The sequence below is a fragment of the Aristolochia californica genome, unplaced genomic scaffold, assembly GCF_029961685.1.
Source record: "Aristolochia californica isolate CCGP_79_NKW_82.1479 unplaced genomic scaffold, dmAriCali1.0.hap1 SCAF_15, whole genome shotgun sequence".
Lineage (NCBI taxonomy): Eukaryota > Viridiplantae > Streptophyta > Magnoliopsida > Piperales > Aristolochiaceae > Aristolochia > Aristolochia californica.
In genome coordinates, this window is record NW_027181826.1 from 22568089 (window position 1) to 22587357 (window position 19269).

General features: G+C 35.4%; 1 protein-coding gene across 2 annotated transcripts; it reads right to left on the minus strand.

The window, feature by feature from the left end:
* Positions 1 to 6246: 6246 nt before the first annotated feature.
* Positions 6247 to 19269, minus strand: LOC137951654 (DEAD-box ATP-dependent RNA helicase 16). Of its 2 annotated transcripts, none has more exons than XM_068798477.1 (16): positions 19166 to 19269; positions 18313 to 18493; positions 17392 to 17547; positions 16656 to 16745; positions 16415 to 16543; positions 15752 to 15852; positions 15325 to 15439; positions 13486 to 13617; positions 9743 to 9808; positions 8945 to 9124; positions 8735 to 8830; positions 8420 to 8560; positions 7288 to 7370; positions 7110 to 7147; positions 6771 to 6985; positions 6247 to 6573 (listed from the first exon to the last, which is right to left on the minus strand). In XM_068798477.1, the coding sequence occupies exons 2-16, from the start codon at positions 18469 to 18471 to the stop codon at positions 6487 to 6489; spliced, it is 1788 nt and encodes a 595-aa protein (XP_068654578.1). In that variant the 5' UTR covers positions 18472 to 18493; positions 19166 to 19269; the 3' UTR covers positions 6247 to 6486. The 2 variants fall into 2 exon arrangements, with proteins under 2 accessions (XP_068654578.1, XP_068654577.1); XM_068798476.1 differs by having other exon boundaries at positions 6247 to 6576.

The following is a 19269-nucleotide window of genomic DNA, read 5'->3' on the forward strand; positions in this document are numbered from 1 at the left end:
TACACAACCAAGATCAGATAAAAAGGTAACACCATCTAAGTGTCACATGAGAGTTATATGAGCAATGAGTTGGCACATAAGCAACACAGGAAAATTCTTCCCTAAGCAAGAGAGTTGACACACAAGTGACACATAGCATATTAGGAGGTTTGCCACATGTCTTCATCCCCTTGCAAGTGTACTTAGTCTAGGGGGGAGGGAAAATGGGAGAAAAAACTAAGGTGGTTTAACCACTAGGGGTGAACTATTGGAGAAGAAAAATCCCAGGTATTTTCTTAGTTGTGGCATTTGAAGGATCAAGTTTACCCTCATTTTATGGAGGTCAACTTGGAATTTGGAAAACATATGGATTATCTGCTCTTTTGCACTGTCACTCCTTATGGGTTATCTGCTCTATCTTCACAGGATCCAGGCAGACTTGCAGAGATCTCCCTGAGCAACAGTTACTTGCAGATAATCTTCTGAAATTTTCAATTTTATCTCAGGCTCCCAATGTTTGTAAACTTTGATATGAATTGAATTTGTAGAGCAAAAAACATTCCCAGAACGAAACAGTACAAATTCTTCTGGTCTAGGCACTCTTCAGGGATTATTTCCAGTTTTGAAACGGTATACGATTTACAAAGAGAAATGAGAAGAGAGGAGCCACCTCAATCCATTGACACAGAGATTGAGCTCCAATTCTTGCCAGAAATCGTTTGAACAGCCTGACCCTTGAAAGTTGTAAGGTGAAAGCAAAGCTTCAGCCAGTTCAAATGAGCGTGATTGTTCAAAGGAGAAGACGATCACCTGCTGATGTCTTATATAACCATGCAAAAATGAATAATCTTATGAAGATATTAGTTATTATTTCTGCAAAAAATCTCATGAAAGAACAGAAAGTCCGATTAACAAGTTAAGGTAGACGAAATTAGATTTCTGTAACTAGAAATTAAAAAAAAAAAAAAGGAATTTAGGCTAAAGTCTAATAAATACAAGTCTGTCTTAGCTTCTTCTAAGAACATTATTCCCACAACCCCACCCTTTTTTTCCTCTGAAGCTGCAAGAACCAACCTCTGCTGCTGCCATCATCCCATTGATTTTCTCAAAAGCCCATCCTCTCCTCGGAGCGATTGATCAGGCCTTTCGTCCAGAAAATGTGATAATAGCTCCACGGACCCACCTTGAGGGAATCGTCAACAAGAAACAAGAGTATCACAAATCATTACCCGGTGGTGTTTTCTTCTGTTTCAGAATCAACCTCGAAAATGGTATCCAGTTTCGGAAGATTGGAGATTTTTGTTGGGCAGATAATAAGGGCCGGCGCCACCTCAACCCATGGTCGTACATATCTGGTTTCCTTCGCGAAGGTTGTCAGCAGGTATGCGCTTACCTTCGCCATAGTTGCTCAGTGGGGTTTCTGCTCTTTTTACTTTCTGGGCGAGTTGAGAACAGAGATCTTCCAGTTGACGGTGAGAAGGGAACCACCTGGGAGGGCGAGACTTATAAGAGAGAGAAGAACCGTGAGAGAAGAAAACGCAACAAGAAGTTGTTAGAACAGAAACGTATCACGATGAAATTCTGGCCTTCCATGTGTGTAATGTGAAAAAACGATCCAGAGGTTGCTGAAATCCCTGGTTCAACAGGAAAATCTGGGGTTCGTCCAAGATTGTAGCCACCGTTTTTAATTTTTGAATTTGAGAAAGTTCGTGGTAGTTACTGGCCAATGGAATCGCTTAAGCTGCCCCCGTTATCGTCGGTCATGGCGAGAAGCACCATAAGCTTCAGCTGGATTACAGACTCCAATTTGTAGATTTATTAATAAAATAATCAAATAGATTTAACTTTTATAATATATTTTTATTTAACTTTTCTATTAATATTTTAAGATAGATTTAAACTTGTTTGAATTAATAAATAATTTTTAATTTTTAATTATTTTTATTTAATTAAATATATAAAAAATAATTAAATATATTTTACTTTTATAGTATCCAAATGTTTAATCAAATTGTTAATTTTTATTATTTAAATTCTCACTCTTAAAATATTAATGAAATATAATATTAAAATAATAAATTTATGTTAATAAAAAAGAGGGTATTTTATTATAAAAAATTACTTTTATAGATATAATTTTATAAGATAGTTTTATTTTTAAAAAATAAAATATATTTTAACTTGTTTTAAATTAATAAATAACTAAAAAATAAGATTATTTATTTAATTAAATTTACAAAAAATAAATGATTAAAAATCCTTGCTTTTATAATATCCAAATATTAGTCAAATTGTTACTTTACAATATATAAATTATCACTCTTAAAATAGTCATTAAATATAATTTAAAAATAAGGAATTTATATAAATAAAAAGGGTATTTTATTATATAAAATTAATTAATAGATTTATTTGACTAAAAAAATAAAATTAAACTAATACTTACTTGTAGGGGTGGCTTCGAACCGAGCCAATTTGCGAGCCGGCTCGGTTCGACTCGTCATTTATCGAGCTCGAGCCGAGCTCGAGCACCGAAATTGGCTCGTTTACCTTAACAAGCCGAGCTCGACCGAAGCTAGGTTTGGTTCGTCGGCTTGCGAGCTGGCTCGAAATGAGTCGGATCGGTATGAATCGGTCTGGATCACGAGCGAGCGGGGGAGCGGGAGCGGGAGCGAGAGCGAGGGGGGGAAATTTTTTTCCTCCCCCCTCGTCACCGTCGTCCCCTCCAATCGGTTGTTGTCATCGCCTCTACCGACGTCGTAGCTGTTCGCCGGCGTCTATACCGCTGTCGCAGCTGCTCGCCGGCCGCCTCTGTGGCCGTCCGTTCGATTTTTTACTCTCCTCGCCGTCGCCTCTGTTTCCATTGCCGCCGCTTCCATCACCGCCGACTCCGTCGTGGCTGTCATCCCCGACGATAGGTCCTCCCCGGCGTCGTAACCCCCTTCCCTCCACATCGTCTCGGTGAAAAACCAGAACAGGGGAGAAATAATCTCCCCCTTCCTCGCGAGAAGATGATCTCGCACGTGCGAGATCATAAAATAAAAAAATAAAAAACTTTTTCCTCTAGAAAAAATTAAAAATAAATTTTATAGAAATAATTTTCTATAAACTATTAATGTCTCATGTTTTTTTAAACATTTTTCTAATTGAAATTTTTTATTAAAAATCATATAATTTTCTAAGTAAAATTTTTTGTACCAAGATGGGGTAGAAAACTGTATAAAATTTTTTTGAATAAGTATTTAACAGTTGTTGTTGTAATACTTTTAGCATGAAGCAATTTTCATTGCAATTTTGTGTTTGATATTTTATTTAATTAAAAATTTATCGATAAGTATAATAATATATTAGATTGATTATTAATTTTTATTTATTTCCCTATAAGAGACAATAAAAGGTCCATTTAACTTTCCTAAGAAAATTTTAAAATATTTCTTGTAATTTTCTAATAAGTCACTAATAGTAATAAGATTTTATTTAAAGTTTTTTTGGGAATATATATCATAGGAAACATATTTTTAGTTTTCCCTAGAATATAAATTTTTATCTAGGGGCACTAAGGAGGCCATAATAAATTATGGCCAAATTCAAAAATTACAAAATAAGCTAGACAACAATTGGAGTAAAAAATATTAATATTGGTGCATTTTAATCCATTATTGAAATTCAATCCTGAACCTCCCCTATCATTATATTTTTTAAAAATATATGCATAATTTTATATATAATTTATTCAAAGCCACCCCTACGTGTGAGATCATAAACAAGGAAAAAAAAACTCTTTGTCCCTTCCTCATGTCTCTTAAATAAATTGAAAAGATATTTTAGTAGAAATACGTTTCTAGAGACTATTAGTGGTTTTTTCAATAAATGTTGAAAAGACATTTTTAATAGAAATATAGGGACCATTAGTGCCTCATATTTTTTTAAAATATTTTTTTAATTATAAATTCTTTTTAAAAAATCATATAATTTTCCAAGTAAGATTTTCTTGCCAAGATGGGTCAGAAAACCATATAGAAAAATTTTGAATAAGTATTTGACAGTTGATGATATAATACTTTGAGCATGAGGCAATTTTCATAGCAATTTTGTGTTTGACATTTTATGTGATTAAAAATTTGTCGATAAGTATAATAATATATTAGATTAATTATTAATTTTTATTTATTTCCTTAGAAAAGGCAATAAGAGGTCCATTTAACTTTCCTAAGAAAAATTTAAAATATTTCTTGTAATTTTCTAGTAAGTCTGTAATAGTAATATGATTTTATTTAAAGGATTTATAGTTTTTATTTGGGTGATTGTAAATTGATAGTGATATTTTATTTAATTTTGTTGTGTTTGATTTATATGGAGTTTATTTATAATGTTATGCAGTGTATGGAGTGTTTAGATTATTTTATGGAGTGTATAAACAATTTCATGAAGTGTTTATGGAATGTATAGACAATTTTATGGAGTGTTTATGGAGTGTTTATGCAAGTATTATGTATATTGATTATGCTCAATTTTAAGTAGAGGTCATGCCGAATTTTATACAAGTATTATATATATAGATTATGCTCAATTTTAAATAGAGATTATGCCCAATCTTATACACATATTATATATATATATATATATAAGTTATGCCCAATTTTATGTAGAGGTCAAGCCCAATTTTATGTAAAATGTATGCATAATTTTATATACATTTTATTCGATATATATTTTTTGAAAAATTTTAAATGTATATTGAGGCTCGAGCTCGATAACAATTTTAGGCTCGAGACGAGGCTCGGCTCGAAATATTTAAATCAAGCTCGACTCGAACATAAGCAGGTTCGGGCTCGGCTCGGCTCGATGTCACCCCTACTTACTTGTATAATAACCAAATACTTAATCAAATTATTACTTTTGAAATATCTAAATTTTCACTCTTAAATTAGAAATCAAATATAATATTAAAATCATGAATTTATATAAATAAAAAAGAGGATATTTTTATATAAAATTACTCTAATAGATTTAATTTTCATTATTTAACTATTATGTTAATAAGTTAAAATCTCAACATGTTTAAATTAATTAAGAATTTAATTAAATTAAATATATAAAATAAAGTACTTAAGTAAATATTTAATTATATTATATCCAAATACAAGAGTGATATGGCAAAATGAACAAAACAAGAATAAGTTAATAAGTGAGCTTGTGAGCGAAAGAATAGTCCTACGTACATTAATGAGTATAAAGATTTTGTATTTATTAGACAAAAAAAAAATTTCTAAGTAGCTAATCATTTTGAAAATGAACATCAATTGCAGCATAAACGAAGAATGATCTAGTCAACCGGATCATTTTTCAAGGATCTAGCAAAAACGAAGAAAGATCTAGACTCTGCTGCAAGATGATTAAACTCGAATCCAGATTCCTATTTCCTTCGTCAAATGTTCCCTAGTTCGACATCTCGAGACACGACTCCGCGAGAGCGAAATGTTCGTGGTCGAATCAAATTTTGTATTCCATTCAAGAGGAAGGTGGACAATCAAATTTTATTAATGTACACAAATCGACTATACAAGGTTCCGTCCTGGCTCGTGATGAGCCGAACAGAAGATAACAGCTTCCTCTGTCCCTGTTCTGACATAGTCCGTCTAGAGATGCTCGGAGGTCTCCGGCCACGTTTTTCTGATCAGCAAACATATCAGAAGAGAATGGGAAGGGAAGAAGAAAAAATCGACCCAGAGCGTCACTCATCGGGATCCTCCTCGGCGTCGAAAGCTTCCTCGAAAATGGTGTCCAAGTTCGGGATGTTAGAAGATTTCGTCGGAGAGATGACAGAGGCGGGCACCACCGCCATCCATGGCTTCAGACGTCTGTCTTCCTTTGCCATCCCCCTTTCGGTGTCTGTGTTTCAGGGGTTTCGGGGATACAAGAAACACGAGAGGAAAGAGGAGGATTTTTGTGAGATACCTGGTGAGGAGAAGCAGAGCAGCAGGCACTCTTATACAGGGACAAGGGAGAATGCAGGATGCCATGCTTGGAAAAGAATGGAGGAGAAAGGAGGAGAAGCCAGTAAATTCAGGAGCTGTGGCTTCTCATTCTCTGTTTTCATTTTTTTTTTCTTTCTCTGGAATCCATTTTCATGGGCCAAGGTTAATTTTCACCAAAATGGGTTAAATTTAGTCATTTACAGGTTATTGTTTATTAAACGGAATACAATTTTAGTCATAAGTAATTACGAATTACCATCTAACTAATATTTAAAATAAGACTCCTAATTCTATTAATTATAGTAATTATCATTGGATCAGGTATACACTATAACAAGCTAACAAGCAACCAGTGGAGTAATTTCTGCAGCCACTGAACATCAGCAACATTCAGCAAAATGACCAGATCAAAGATGTAATAATAGTAACAATAACAATAATTAAGCCGCGATTCACTCGGTATAAAATGTTACTCAGATACAAAATTTTGCAGATACATGCATCCAAGATCACTGCAAAAACTCACCGATTAAGTTCTTCTATTTTTCTTGCGTTCACGATTTTCAGCTCCTCTCTCTTCATCCTTCCTCTTACCTCCTTTCCATGATTTTTTTTGCTGCTGATAAACAACCAGAGCAGATTATGAGAGAAAGGGAGAGAGTAAGGGTTATTATTCCCAAAAGTAGTTAGTAAAAATGAGATAGTGATCAAATTTTTCTTTTCCATGGGGTTCCAAACAAACCCTAAGAGCAGAAGAGATTTCTGCACACATTATCTGGATTCAAGGTAAGAACTGGAAGGATGTGCAGGTACCTTAGCAGAAAACGACTTGAGCGGATCACTGCTTTTACGAAATCTTCTGAATGCCCCGCCTTTTTTTCTGGGACCAGTTTTACCCATTGCGGCTCTAGCCAGCTTAACAATCCTGCTTGCTTCTTTGGTTGTTGGATCGACAAGGTACTCGGGTACAGCTTGCAGGTGACTTGGAGGAGGCTTCTTGCTGAGTACTTTGTCATGCTTCAGCAGAGCTGTCCAATCACAAACCCAATTTAGAAAACAAGAAGAATTGAAATTGTTCCCAAGCATTTGATTAAGTAGGAGCAAATTCTCTTTTCTCTTGCTGGAAAGGAAATATGAGCAAAGTCTTATTACCCAGATCCCTTGGATTGTCTTCAAAATGAGCTTTCAACCTGGTCAGTAAAATTCAAAATCTAACTCAGATGCCCCAGTCTAAAGAGAAAATAATGAACTGAAAGTCTGAAACATTCTTTTGATTTTAATTACTCCAAAATTTTCTGCATCATTGTCTTATGGTAGTGAAATAACTCACTTTTCAGAATTAAGAATTTCCTTCCTCAGATCATGGGCCCTTGATTCTCTTATAGCAACCTTCGTCACACTTTTTGCCACATCCTGTAAAAGCCAGAGGTTATGAATAAGTTGTCATTGCAAGCAAGCCAGGAATTGTACAGATTTCTTTTACACGAGCGATGATATTTTATTAAATGAAAAAAACAAAGATAGAACTAAAAGGCACGGGGTTGATCCAGAACAACTAGACATAAAGGTCAGTTCCATTTTTAGTGAGCTCGTTGGCTGCAGAATTAGCCAATCTAAGAGTATCACACCAGGAAACTGAAAGACATTCTGCAATATCTACATTTTCATTAAAAACGTAGCCGAAACTCCATGACATCCCAATCTTTTTTGAGCATCAACCCATGACATTTCAGTCTCCTTCAATGGTAAGGTGACCAGAAAATCTCTCCTTAAAGACCTCATTCAAAGTGAAGAGGAATAATAGAAACTTGCAACATGCGAACAAACCCGCCAGTTTAGTGAACAAACCCGATCATAATGTGAAGAACACCAGGACAATCACCCATTAAATTTTCAGCCTTCCTCCTTTTCTAACTAGTTCCCCAAATGGCATCAAAAAGACCATTCTCGCCAGTTTACTACTAGTTTTTTACCATGGATGCAAGCCTTCTCAATCAACTCTCTTATTCACCCATAATTCTGTTACCTAATTCTGCCCTATTTCCTACAAACCTATGTGAATATAGGCTACTAACTTAGTCCATAGGGGAGACATAAGAAAGAAGATTTTGGTGAAGTGAGAATACATTATCGACCAATTAACACATTATTCTGGAAACACTACATACAAATGAAAAGTTTTACAATCATACAGAGGGACAATAGACTCACTACAGGCTTGTCAACCCAATACTAGCTCAAAGTTTCCTTAAACAAGACAACGTCATCATAGAAATCTTAATCACACTCCAAAATCAGTAAATGCTACTTGCCAGTCCCTAATAAATTTGGTCATAATATCAAGATTCAATCAATATTTTGGACAAGTTCTGGAAATTACTACACCTAGAGAGCAAACAGAAAATGTAAATTGGTGATTGCGAGCTATTCCTTCCAATTAGCAGTTAAATAGTAACTGATACCTCAGCTCTATAACGTAACGACTCCACAGCATTTTTTGTGAGAAGAGGAAATGGTGCAATGAGCTTTGACTCCTGGTTGCCACTGTCTTCCAAAATCAAAGATTTTATATTTTCAAATATCTCCATCTCACCCGGAGAAACCTGTCCATACAAATCATATAAAAATATTTGAGATAAACAACTAGGAATAAAGTAGCCTCCTGATTCTAACAATCCTAACAACAAAAAGGTTGGCATATTCAAACACCAAGAACATCAGAGAAATTGAAGGATAATGATGACAAGCACCATAAGCATAGGCTCAATTACACTTACTAGGGAGATAGATGCACCAGTGTTAAATGCTCTTCCAGTACGTCCAATTCGATGTACATACCCTGCAGGACTTGGCGGCATTTCAAAGTTTATAACCTGTGACCAAATCTCAACTTCAACATTCATTAATCAGATGGAAAGAATTATTTGATGAATTATGCAATGTAATTGATCGTCGGGAAAGATCAATGAATCCTCATTATCACATACCGTGTAAACATTTTTGAAGTCGATTCCTCTTACAACTCCAAATTCTGTGTCTAATTTCTGCTTCGAACGTCTTTTAGATGTTTTTGATCCAACAGGCTTGTCACCATCACTCTGTTGCCTCTCTTTTATCTGGCTGTTATCCGTTGCTATCAGGTAATCAAAAAGTCCCGCATTGTATTCCTGATTAAAGCAAGATAGTATACACACAAAAATTACATTGTTATTTTGTAAATGGCACATTAATCTCAGGGCTACCAAATTAAGTAAACACAGGCAACCACTGGGCTTGCTGGTGCCTACCATATCTATAGTGCAGGCCCATATATACGAGACATACAGAAGGTCACAACAGAAATCTCATTGAAATCTCATCAGTATAGATGCACTTATATATAGAAGGTCACAACAGAAATGCCAAAATATTCAACAGATAACTACTAGAAAAGCCTTAACAGAACAGGCAGCCTGCCTGCCAGTGTTTGGCCAGGCACAGATGACATAGGCATGCCCTGAGCCTATACTTAAATATATTAAGTAGCATTCAATCTACTTATGCTGTTCCAAAACAAAATATGCAATCTAAATTTACAGCACCTTGAACAAAAAAGCACCCTACGGGCATAATGCATACCAATAATGGAACAAAAATATGTAAGTACAAACACTTTGATCAAACAATAATAGTATCCATCATGGTCGATGAAGTACCCAAAAAATAACCATTTTGACAAAACAAAACAAAAAAAAAAAAAACGTATCAGATGAATGAAACCAGATAGTGTTCACAGAAAAAAGTACCTCTAGGATATGAAGGCGGGAATTTTGGGGCAGCTCAGCATTTAAAACCGCAGACCTGATTCCAAACTGGAAGGGAGCATATAAATCATCTGTTATTGGAATTATAAAGCATTCAACCCCATTTAACAAATGCTATTATTGACAATATTGATATTATTGAAGAAGGAAGACCTCTGTCTAGTTTAGAATTTGGTGAACACATATTAGCATCAATTTCTCTGCAGACTCTTGTAAATCAAGATGAGTTAAGTGGAAAGAAAGTGCTAGATATCGTTGGCTGAAAGAAGGGGATGCTACTACACACTTTTTTCATTCCATTGCTTCTGCTTGTAGAAGATCTAACTGAATTAAGTCTCCTCAAATTAATGAGGAATTAACTTCTGATCGGCAGTCTATCACAAGTGAAATTCTTAATTTTTTTCACGGAATTATACAAAGAAGAATGTCATAATCGTCCATTCATTGATTCTCTTCCTTTAAACATGATTTCTGATGCTCAAAGTCAATGGTTAGAAAAGCCATTCACAATGAAAGAGATTGGATACAGTGTTGAAAAGCCTTAGGATAGAGCTTCTAGTCCTGATGGCTTTAATGGAAAAAAAAATCCAGAGCTTCATGGGGTTCTATGGCTGAAGATATATCTACAAAGATGGCTGATTTCTACTCTAAGGAATTTCTTATAGAAATATGAGTGCTCTGTTTATTTATTTGCTGCCAAAGAAGGCCTCTACTCAGAAGGTATCCAATCTTAGACCAATTAGTTTAATATCGGGAGCTTATAAAATTATCTCTTGGGGTACTAGCCAATAGGCTAAAATCTGTCATGCCTAATATCATCAGCAAGGAACAAAGCTCATTCATGAAGGGAAGCAAGATTTTGGACGCAGCAATGGGAGTTCATGAAACAACTGCTTGCTTCAAGAAGGAATCTAATCCATGAATCATGCTCAAAATTGACTTTGAGAAAGCTTTTGATACAGTATGTTGGGATTATCTTGATTCCTTGTTCAATGCATGGGTTTTGGAGATAAATGGCACATGTGGACTCAGAGCTATATTCTCACTATTGGTTCAGCTTATGAGGTATTAGACAAGGGGATCCATTTCGCCTTTTCTTTTCAATATCATTGCTGAAGGACTAACAAGCCTATTTCGCCTAGCTCTTCATCTAAATTGGATTTCTCCTATTTTCTATGATGATTGGATGGATACTCCTACCATCCAATTTGCAGAATATACTGTTATCTTTGGTGAGGGATCGTTAGATCAAGTGCTTCATATAAAGGGTTTGCTGCATATTTTTGAGAGAATGTCTGGTCAAAAAAATAACTGGCAGAAATCCACTTTATTTGGATTTAACATAGATCAGACTGATTTGGAGTTTTTGGCTACTAAAGTGGGATGTAAATCAGCTTCTCTTCCTAGCACTTATTTTATATGGGATTATCTCTTTTCATGGAAAAGTGGATAAAACGCTTTGGAATCTTGTTATTGAAAAATAGCAATCTTGTTTATCTACTTGGAAAGGAAGACTTATATTGAAAGCAGTAAGATTAGTTCTAATCATATCCTGTTTATCTGGTATTCCTACATACTTTCTTTCATTCCTTCATTGTCCAGCTAGTGTGGGGAAAAAGATCAAACAAATTATGCAATCATTCCTTTGGAAAGGTAGCTCCAATGGATTTAAACATCATTTGGAGAATTGGGAAGAAGTATGACCCAAGAAAACGGGCAGCCTTGGAATTCGAAAAATCTCAACAATGAATAAAGCCCTACTCACAAAATGGTCTGGGAGACTGAATACATGCTCTGATCTTCCATGGATTTCTTCTGTTAAATTGAAACTTGGCATCATAAACTGTTGCTGGTATATGAGAATAAGCAATTCTAGCAGTCTTAATCGGTTTTCTTCCCTTTGGAGACATATTTATAGGAACTTTGCTTCTTTCTCATCAAATATTCAACTTCATGCTGGTTCGGGTTCTTCTATAAAGTTTTGGTTTGATATCTAGCTATTTGAATCTCCTATTAGCATCAAGTTTCCAAACCTTTTCTGGCTAGCTTGTGATCAGAATGTGAAAATTTCAAAATATTTTAGTAGTAGGCTCATTTGAAAAGGTAGATTGGAGGCAGCATCTTCAGTGTAATCTAAATAATATTGAAGCTTTAGAGATTAGTGAGCTTATTCATAAACTGGACAGTATATACCTTAAAACGTTTAAGCCAGGCTCATGTGCTGTTCTGAATCTGATAGGGTAATTCACTGTATCTTCTTGTTATAATCTAATTGCTTCTAATGATTCCCCTATTAATCTTGTTGCGGCTGCATGGAAATTCATAGGTCCTCCTAAAGCTCATATTTTCTTATGGAGTGCTTTACATGGAAGATTCTCACTTTGTGATAATCTAATTCGCGAACGATCAAATATTGAAAATTCTCTTTGTGTGTATGTGGAATGGAGGAAGAATCCATCAATCATCTTCTACTTGACTGTAAGCTCTCTTGGTGAATTTGGAATAACTTTCAATTTGTTCCAAATTTTTGGATGTTTTCCAGCCTCTCTTGCAGAATTTATATCAAGCGGTCATGGGTATCAGTTACCAGCTCTCGATAGAACTATGCTGCATGCATGCACTGTTCTCATCTTTTGGCACATATGGACTGAGAGGAATTATGGGCTTTTTTAGCAAAATTCCTTATCATGGATGCAACTAGTAAATCTGATTTCATCAAAGATCATTCAATAGTTGAAACCATTGAATTATTTAGTGATATTCCTACTGAAATGCTCAGAAGTAATTATAATGCAGAAGCTAATCTTCACTCTCTAAATCCGCCTAAGCATGTTATATGGACTCCTCCAGATCATTAATTATAAAGCTCAATTTTGATGGATCATCTTTGGGTAATCTAGGTCTTTCAGGTATTGGAGGTCTCTTCAGGAATTCATAGGCTGATATTTTAGCTAGTTCTCTGATCCCATCGACATTGCAGGTTCAACATTAGCTGAACTTCTCGCTGTTCGCCGAGGTCTTAAAATTTTTCAAGAGAAGTTTCAAGGGTTACTTCATGCTGAAGGAGATTCTAAGAGTGAGATTTGCTAGTGTTAAGGAAAGAAGATTCCTCCTTGGTGCTTTTTATATTATTCTTATGAGATCCAAGATTTTTCTTCTTTTGTTTGTAAATGGCGCCATGTTTCTAGCTCAGCTAATAGCTTAGCTGATTGTTTTGCTAAAGAGGGGGTCTCTTTTCAATCTCTTATTGTTAGGGATTTCCCTCATTGATGTTTGTTTGTTTTTGCCTGCTTTTTAAAATTGCACTCGTTTTCAAAAAAAAAAAAAAAAAAACGTTTAACAAGGAAAAATTCATAAACATGCCAAGTCTAGCACTTAAATATCAAGAAAATAGTGTAGCAGCATAAAAAAATAGAAAGAAACAAAATATAAATAAAGCAACTCCCATTTAATTTTAGGGCAATCAGCTGTTGCAACTCTTGAGTGTACCTAACAGGGTAAACTGGAGAGATCGGTGCATGGTAAATGCAAAGGCAAACCACAATTTTGAAGGTACAGTTGCTAACAGCATCGTACCAATCACTGACATTAAACATCAAACTGTTTGAACTTTTCCCACTGAATCATTTTCTCCAGTGAGCCAGCCCCCTTCCCCTTCTCAAAACATTAAAAGCAAAAAATAGAGCAGATACATATACTGTCAGACATGAGGAGAAGTCGCATACCTGCTCTAGAAAGAGTCTTAATCTGTAGGCCATATCAATTGTGTTGACAAATATAAGAACCTTTTTCTGAACAAGTTCCAACTTCAGCAGAGCAAGGATCTGTAGCAATTTATCCTGAGTGCTGCAGGAAATCTGGATCAAAATAGCTACATGGTTAAGAGTTTTGAGCAAATTTACAAAATGTATCATATACTCAGAGAGTAAGAAACCAGGACCATTCAGTATGACAAAAAAAATTTCTTTTTGAGAAAGAAAAAGAGAGATTTCATTAAAGAGCAAGGACTTGGGTCTTTTGGTCAATGGTCACATGGGCGGTTCTAGTGTGAGGTCATGGTGTCTCACCAGGAGATGAAAGGGATGTGTTTGTGTGTATGGTGTACTAAACATTCAAAAATAGAGAAAAAAGAGGAAACAGCTGATGTTGCCACATGAAGGAACAAGCAGAAAACATAAGTTACAAGCTAAACAAAGACGAGAATTAACATTAAAAGAAGCTAAAATTTTAAAATATCAATCAGCACTAGTGCACCAATCGAAACTGGAAGGAGGCTCCTTCTCTAGCGAGACCATGAAATGGCATTGACCAATTTTGGCATATAAAGCCAGGTAATGATTATCTGTTGTGCAATGTCAAAAATCTCCTCCACTGCACAATCAACTGCCAGGGAGGGTCACCAACCCTCTTACACCAAGAAATAATAGTAGAAGGAAGGGGATTGAAACGACCTCTTGCAATGCAGATCCAGTTAAGAGGGGAGGGGGGTGTTAAGTCTCAACCAAAAGGGAGTCAGCCAACAATCAAGCAATGCCCCCAAATTTTTAAGCTTGGCCTAAGGGGTATGAACTCCATATATGGCAGATTTACTCCACTTAACTTTCCATATGACAATATGAACACAATACCATGGAAATACCCCTTTTAGCAAAGAATGTAACTTGACCTTGTAACATAGGAAAATAATGTGTATAGCCAACCCACATAATGTCAACTTAAGAGTATAGAAGAAAAACCCAGCTGAGAATTGACAAGACTTTTCTCCTTTTTTGTGGAGGGTTTGGGGGGTATCCTGATTCATACATTATATGAGTTTTTCTTGTCTTTATAGGAATCTATACGCCTGTGAAATTGGGTCCAAGGCCCATCTCAAAATGACTAACCAACTTAGAAAACCTCTTTCCTAACTAATAAACTCAAGATTTTTGTACTCATTAATCCATGTGAGACTATTCCTTAACACTCCCCCTCACGAATAGGCTCTCTTTTGTTACTCTACAAGTGGATAGTTTTAGGTGTAGGCCCTCTTTTTGTGGATCTACAAGTGGATAGTTTAGGTGTAGGTCTTCTTTTTGTGGCTCAACAAATAGATAGTTTATGGTTAGGCCCTCTTTTGTGGCTCTACAAGAAGATAGTTTAGGTGTATGCCCACATATGAGTACTTGTTCTGATACCATGTTAAGTTGGGTCCAAGGCCTATCCCAAAATGACTAACCAACTTAGGAAGCCTCTTTCCCAACTAAGAAACTCAAGATTTTTGTACTCATTAATCCATGTGGAACTATTCCTGAACAACACCCATCAGAATTAAGACATGACCCCCAGGGTCTCATATTGAGAAACATTCTCCTGTGGCCCTTCAGCCAAATGCTCAATCCACGTTTCTTTCCACTTTAGAATTATCTTCTTCACCCATTTATTCTTGTGTGTCACTTCTAGTGATTCTCATATCTAAACTTCACCAAAATCTGGCAACTATCAGATATAAAACACAACCCAATTGAGATGAGACAATGCAGATGCTAAGAAGCAATTGGCACTATTCTTAAAGCAAAAATGCTTACCCAAAACTGTTGTACACTCTTTGGAATAATCTCATCTTTAATGTCTCCTACTTCAGGCAGAGTCAAAATGTAAGGATTGTGTAGAACAAGCTTCTTCAATTTCTCAACATCCGCACTGCAAGAACCACAAGACAATGAAAGAAAAAATAGTATTAAGTCAGTTATCATAAGTTCCATTAAAAAAAATTACAAAATAACAAGAAAAACAAAGATGTAATACTTTTCCTCTGTATATAAATTAAGTCCAAAGGCTAAAATGGAATTTTCACATTGATTTAACCACTGATAAAATATAGTGATACCCAAACTTCAGAACATATCATAAGTACTCAGGCAATAATAAAAAAATTGAATCAGATCAACGGAGATAAGAGCAATGCTTTTCAAATTCAACAAATAAAGAGATGAGGCAACAAGGCAACAAAACCTTGACGTGGCAGACATAAGAAGGCATTGGCAACGTCGAGGAATATGAGGCACAAGAGATTTTAAGTCGTCTTCATATCCATATGATAGAAGCAGATCTGCCTGAAGATAAAAAAAAAAAAAATTAAATAAAATAATACAAAAGCATATAAAAAAGAGAAAAAATCAACATCAGTATCATACAGGTTCAAATTCTGAAATGAAAGAGTATTTAGATTTGAAGTTAAAAATAAATGAAGAAATCCAGTAAAGAGTGTGCCCTAGCATTGTGTGAATATATGTTTATATTCCAACTAAAATGTTTCTTAGCCAACTTAAATTAAGTTCTCCTACTGATAAGTTTTTACAGAAGCCTAGTTAAATAGGTTCTAGGCAATTTCCTAGTGAATAAAACTCAATAGTAGTATGCCCTCCATCATTGTTAATTTTGGCAAATGTCTCATATCACGCCAACTTGATGTAGCCCCTTCCTGGAAGGCATCCATAATAGAGAGATCTGTATACCAGCTACAAATTGTTGAGCTGCTTCCTCCCTCTCCCTCTTACCTCGCTGTCGTATAGATTATGAGAAATTGAGAGAGAGAGATTTTACATATTACATCTAATATGATCTAGTGATTATGAATCTAAGAAACTTGTAATATATAGAGAAAAACTCTCCAACCTCGTCCAGAACTAGAATAGAAAGAGAATCACGAAGAGAAGTGGCTTGAAGAGCATCTTTTGACATGCAAGTTGAAATGCAAGCTGGTGTTGAAACCAAAATATCAGGCATGCCAGCCATTGCAGATTTCTACAAACCCAAGGAGACATAAAACCCAAACTTAGTATCTAAAAACAATTATCTACAGAGAAATCCTTATATCGTGACAAATAACTTTAGAATGGCTAGTAAATGAACCTACCATCTCAGAAATGGACATGCCACTAGTCAATTGTGCAGCTTTCAGCTGCACTCTGCACAGCTCAAGTAGAGATAGGACCTCCAAATAAACCTACAATGTAGTTGAGTAAAGTAGCACCAGCATCATTATTACATGTTAACAACAAGCAGCAATGAATTTCTGAAATCAAGACTTTTAATGAAGTGTGAACCACTTAGCAAACAGGAAGGAGAAAATAAGGTGTGCGGAGCAGTGCCATGCATAAGAAGCCATTTGAATATTTTTTTGTTTACAGATTGATATTGGTTTTGAAGCCCTAAAATCATTCTTAGTTTCAAAACTTATTATTTAGCAGAGATATGTTATTGGTTAGGCAATGTGAGCTTATTCTAGTTCCTCTCTTGTTGGATCATGTTTCCATTGTACCTCTCCCCTCAGTGAGTTCTTCTTAATTGAATTGTTTTTCTCATTTTTATAAAAATAAGGTAACATTTAGAGTTAGCTGAGGTTATTGTTAGGTGGTTGTAACTTTTACAACAGACAGACACTAAGACATTGTTAAACAGAGGGTATTCCATCAGAGTACCAAGAATTATGCTTTTCCTCCTGATCCAAACTTGATACAGGAGAAGAAGTTGCAGAAGATAGAAAAATGGGAAAAAATGCACAAACCAAGAAAGAACAATAGATGTTGTAAGAAATTATATCCACATGTTAAATCATGAAATATCGGACATAAGCATGTTATATCAAATACCTGTTGACAGAGTTCTCTGGTTGGCATAAGAATAAAAGCACTAGGTGTGCTCTTCTTTGAACCTCCTTCCAAGAAGAGTTTATGAAGCAAGGGAAGAAGATAGGCATAAGTTTTCCCAGAACCAGTCTTTGCTCGAGCAACAACATCCTTACCTTCCTATAAAGTAGATAGCCGAACAAAAAAAAAAACAGAGTCAGCTATACATCAAAAATCATATAAGCAATTTTTTATAAACAAACTCTCGTGTAGATTAGAAGCTAATAAATTTGGAAAAGATACAATTTAAAAAAAGGAAAAAGAAGAAGAGGAAGAAGAAGAAGAAGAGCTGGCATTTCACAGAAAAGCATTGATTGCTAGGTGCTTCCACAGAAAAGCATTTAATTTCTAGTATGTGCAAGTACATTGGAATTTGGTAGTTGTCGAACTATTGGTTCACCACATATAATGTATGTGGCATTTGAACAAAACACAAGCTCCAGACAAGGTATTTTTTGTTACTTGTTCATGCATGATATAACCATATCACAGCATGAGCATGACAAACAATGTTTTCTAGTTCTGAAGGCTGCCTACTAATTAAGATAAACAAAAAGAAGCGTCAAAAGACAGCAAAATCTTATAACAGTTAAAATAAAAAAATATGAATGTTTCAAGCATTCCAATGTCACATAAGGTTGCAAATTAGAATGAACATGTCAGACTCTAAATTGAGATATGTACACATAAATTAGAAAATAATTTACAATCAGAGCAACATCATAAGACATGGTACCAGAAAATACAAATCAGAATCAAAGTAATAGCGACCTTCTGATGATGCTAGTTTCATTAAATCCTTATATGCCATACAGGTAAAGCCTTCAGATGTACAAATACTCCATAGTATTGAGTAATGTTAATGTTAAAGAAGGACCAACTAACCAGAATCAAAGGAATAGCCACCTGCTGAATGGGTGTTGGCTTTGTTATGTCTTTCTTTCTAAGAGAACGAACTAGACGTGGATCCAAACAAAGCTCTTCAAAGCTTGGATTATCCCCTTCCTCGTTCTCATCGGGTATCTTTTCTGAAGCAACAGCCATCAGAGCAGAGGCTAATGCAAATCTATTTCAAACAAAAAATGCAACTCAGCAGGAATGAAAAAAGATATGTAAATAGCCAAATGACCACAAAAGTGAACTTAAAAGATTTAAAGAGTTAATTAGTTCACAAATACAGACTTAATAGACTGAAAAAATTTGCAGTACTTACTGACTTGCAGCTAAAAGATCTCTGTTCTACATCCTTATCTTGATCTCGACTCTAGATTCTGTAATTTCTACAAGTAGGATCCATGCTTCCAATTTAAAAGGTTTTTTTAGTGTTTCTTTTCTTTTAAATTTTCTTGTTTTGCATCCTTGTTATTCATAAAAACAGCTACTGAAGTTCTTAAGACTAGTAGAGAATCGAGATAGACATCCCAAGCTGCCCAAAACAGTGCTAAGAACGCCTATGTCCCCGGAGGAAAGTGAACCATGCTTAATATTAGTACCTGAGTTAATGCTAAGCATGGACGCGTAAAGGAATCACTCAACTCTGGAAGTAGTTTCTGCAAGCTTTCTCTTTTCACGGGACAAGAAAACTTAACCCACTCCTACTGTATATGAACAATTACCTTCGCCATTACCCTCTTTTTCTTATATCTATTTGAAAGCAACACTTCGCCCACTACTTGCTCTGCGTATTTAGAATGAAATTTCATGATGGTGTATGCCTTTAAAAAGAAAGAGAACACACCTGGTCTTGAGGATGGCAAGGCCAACGGCTTCAGAAGTACAAGACGACTATTCGTACCTTGCTCACAGAGAGAGCCGACGGAAGGAAAAGAAACCCTTGCTCGA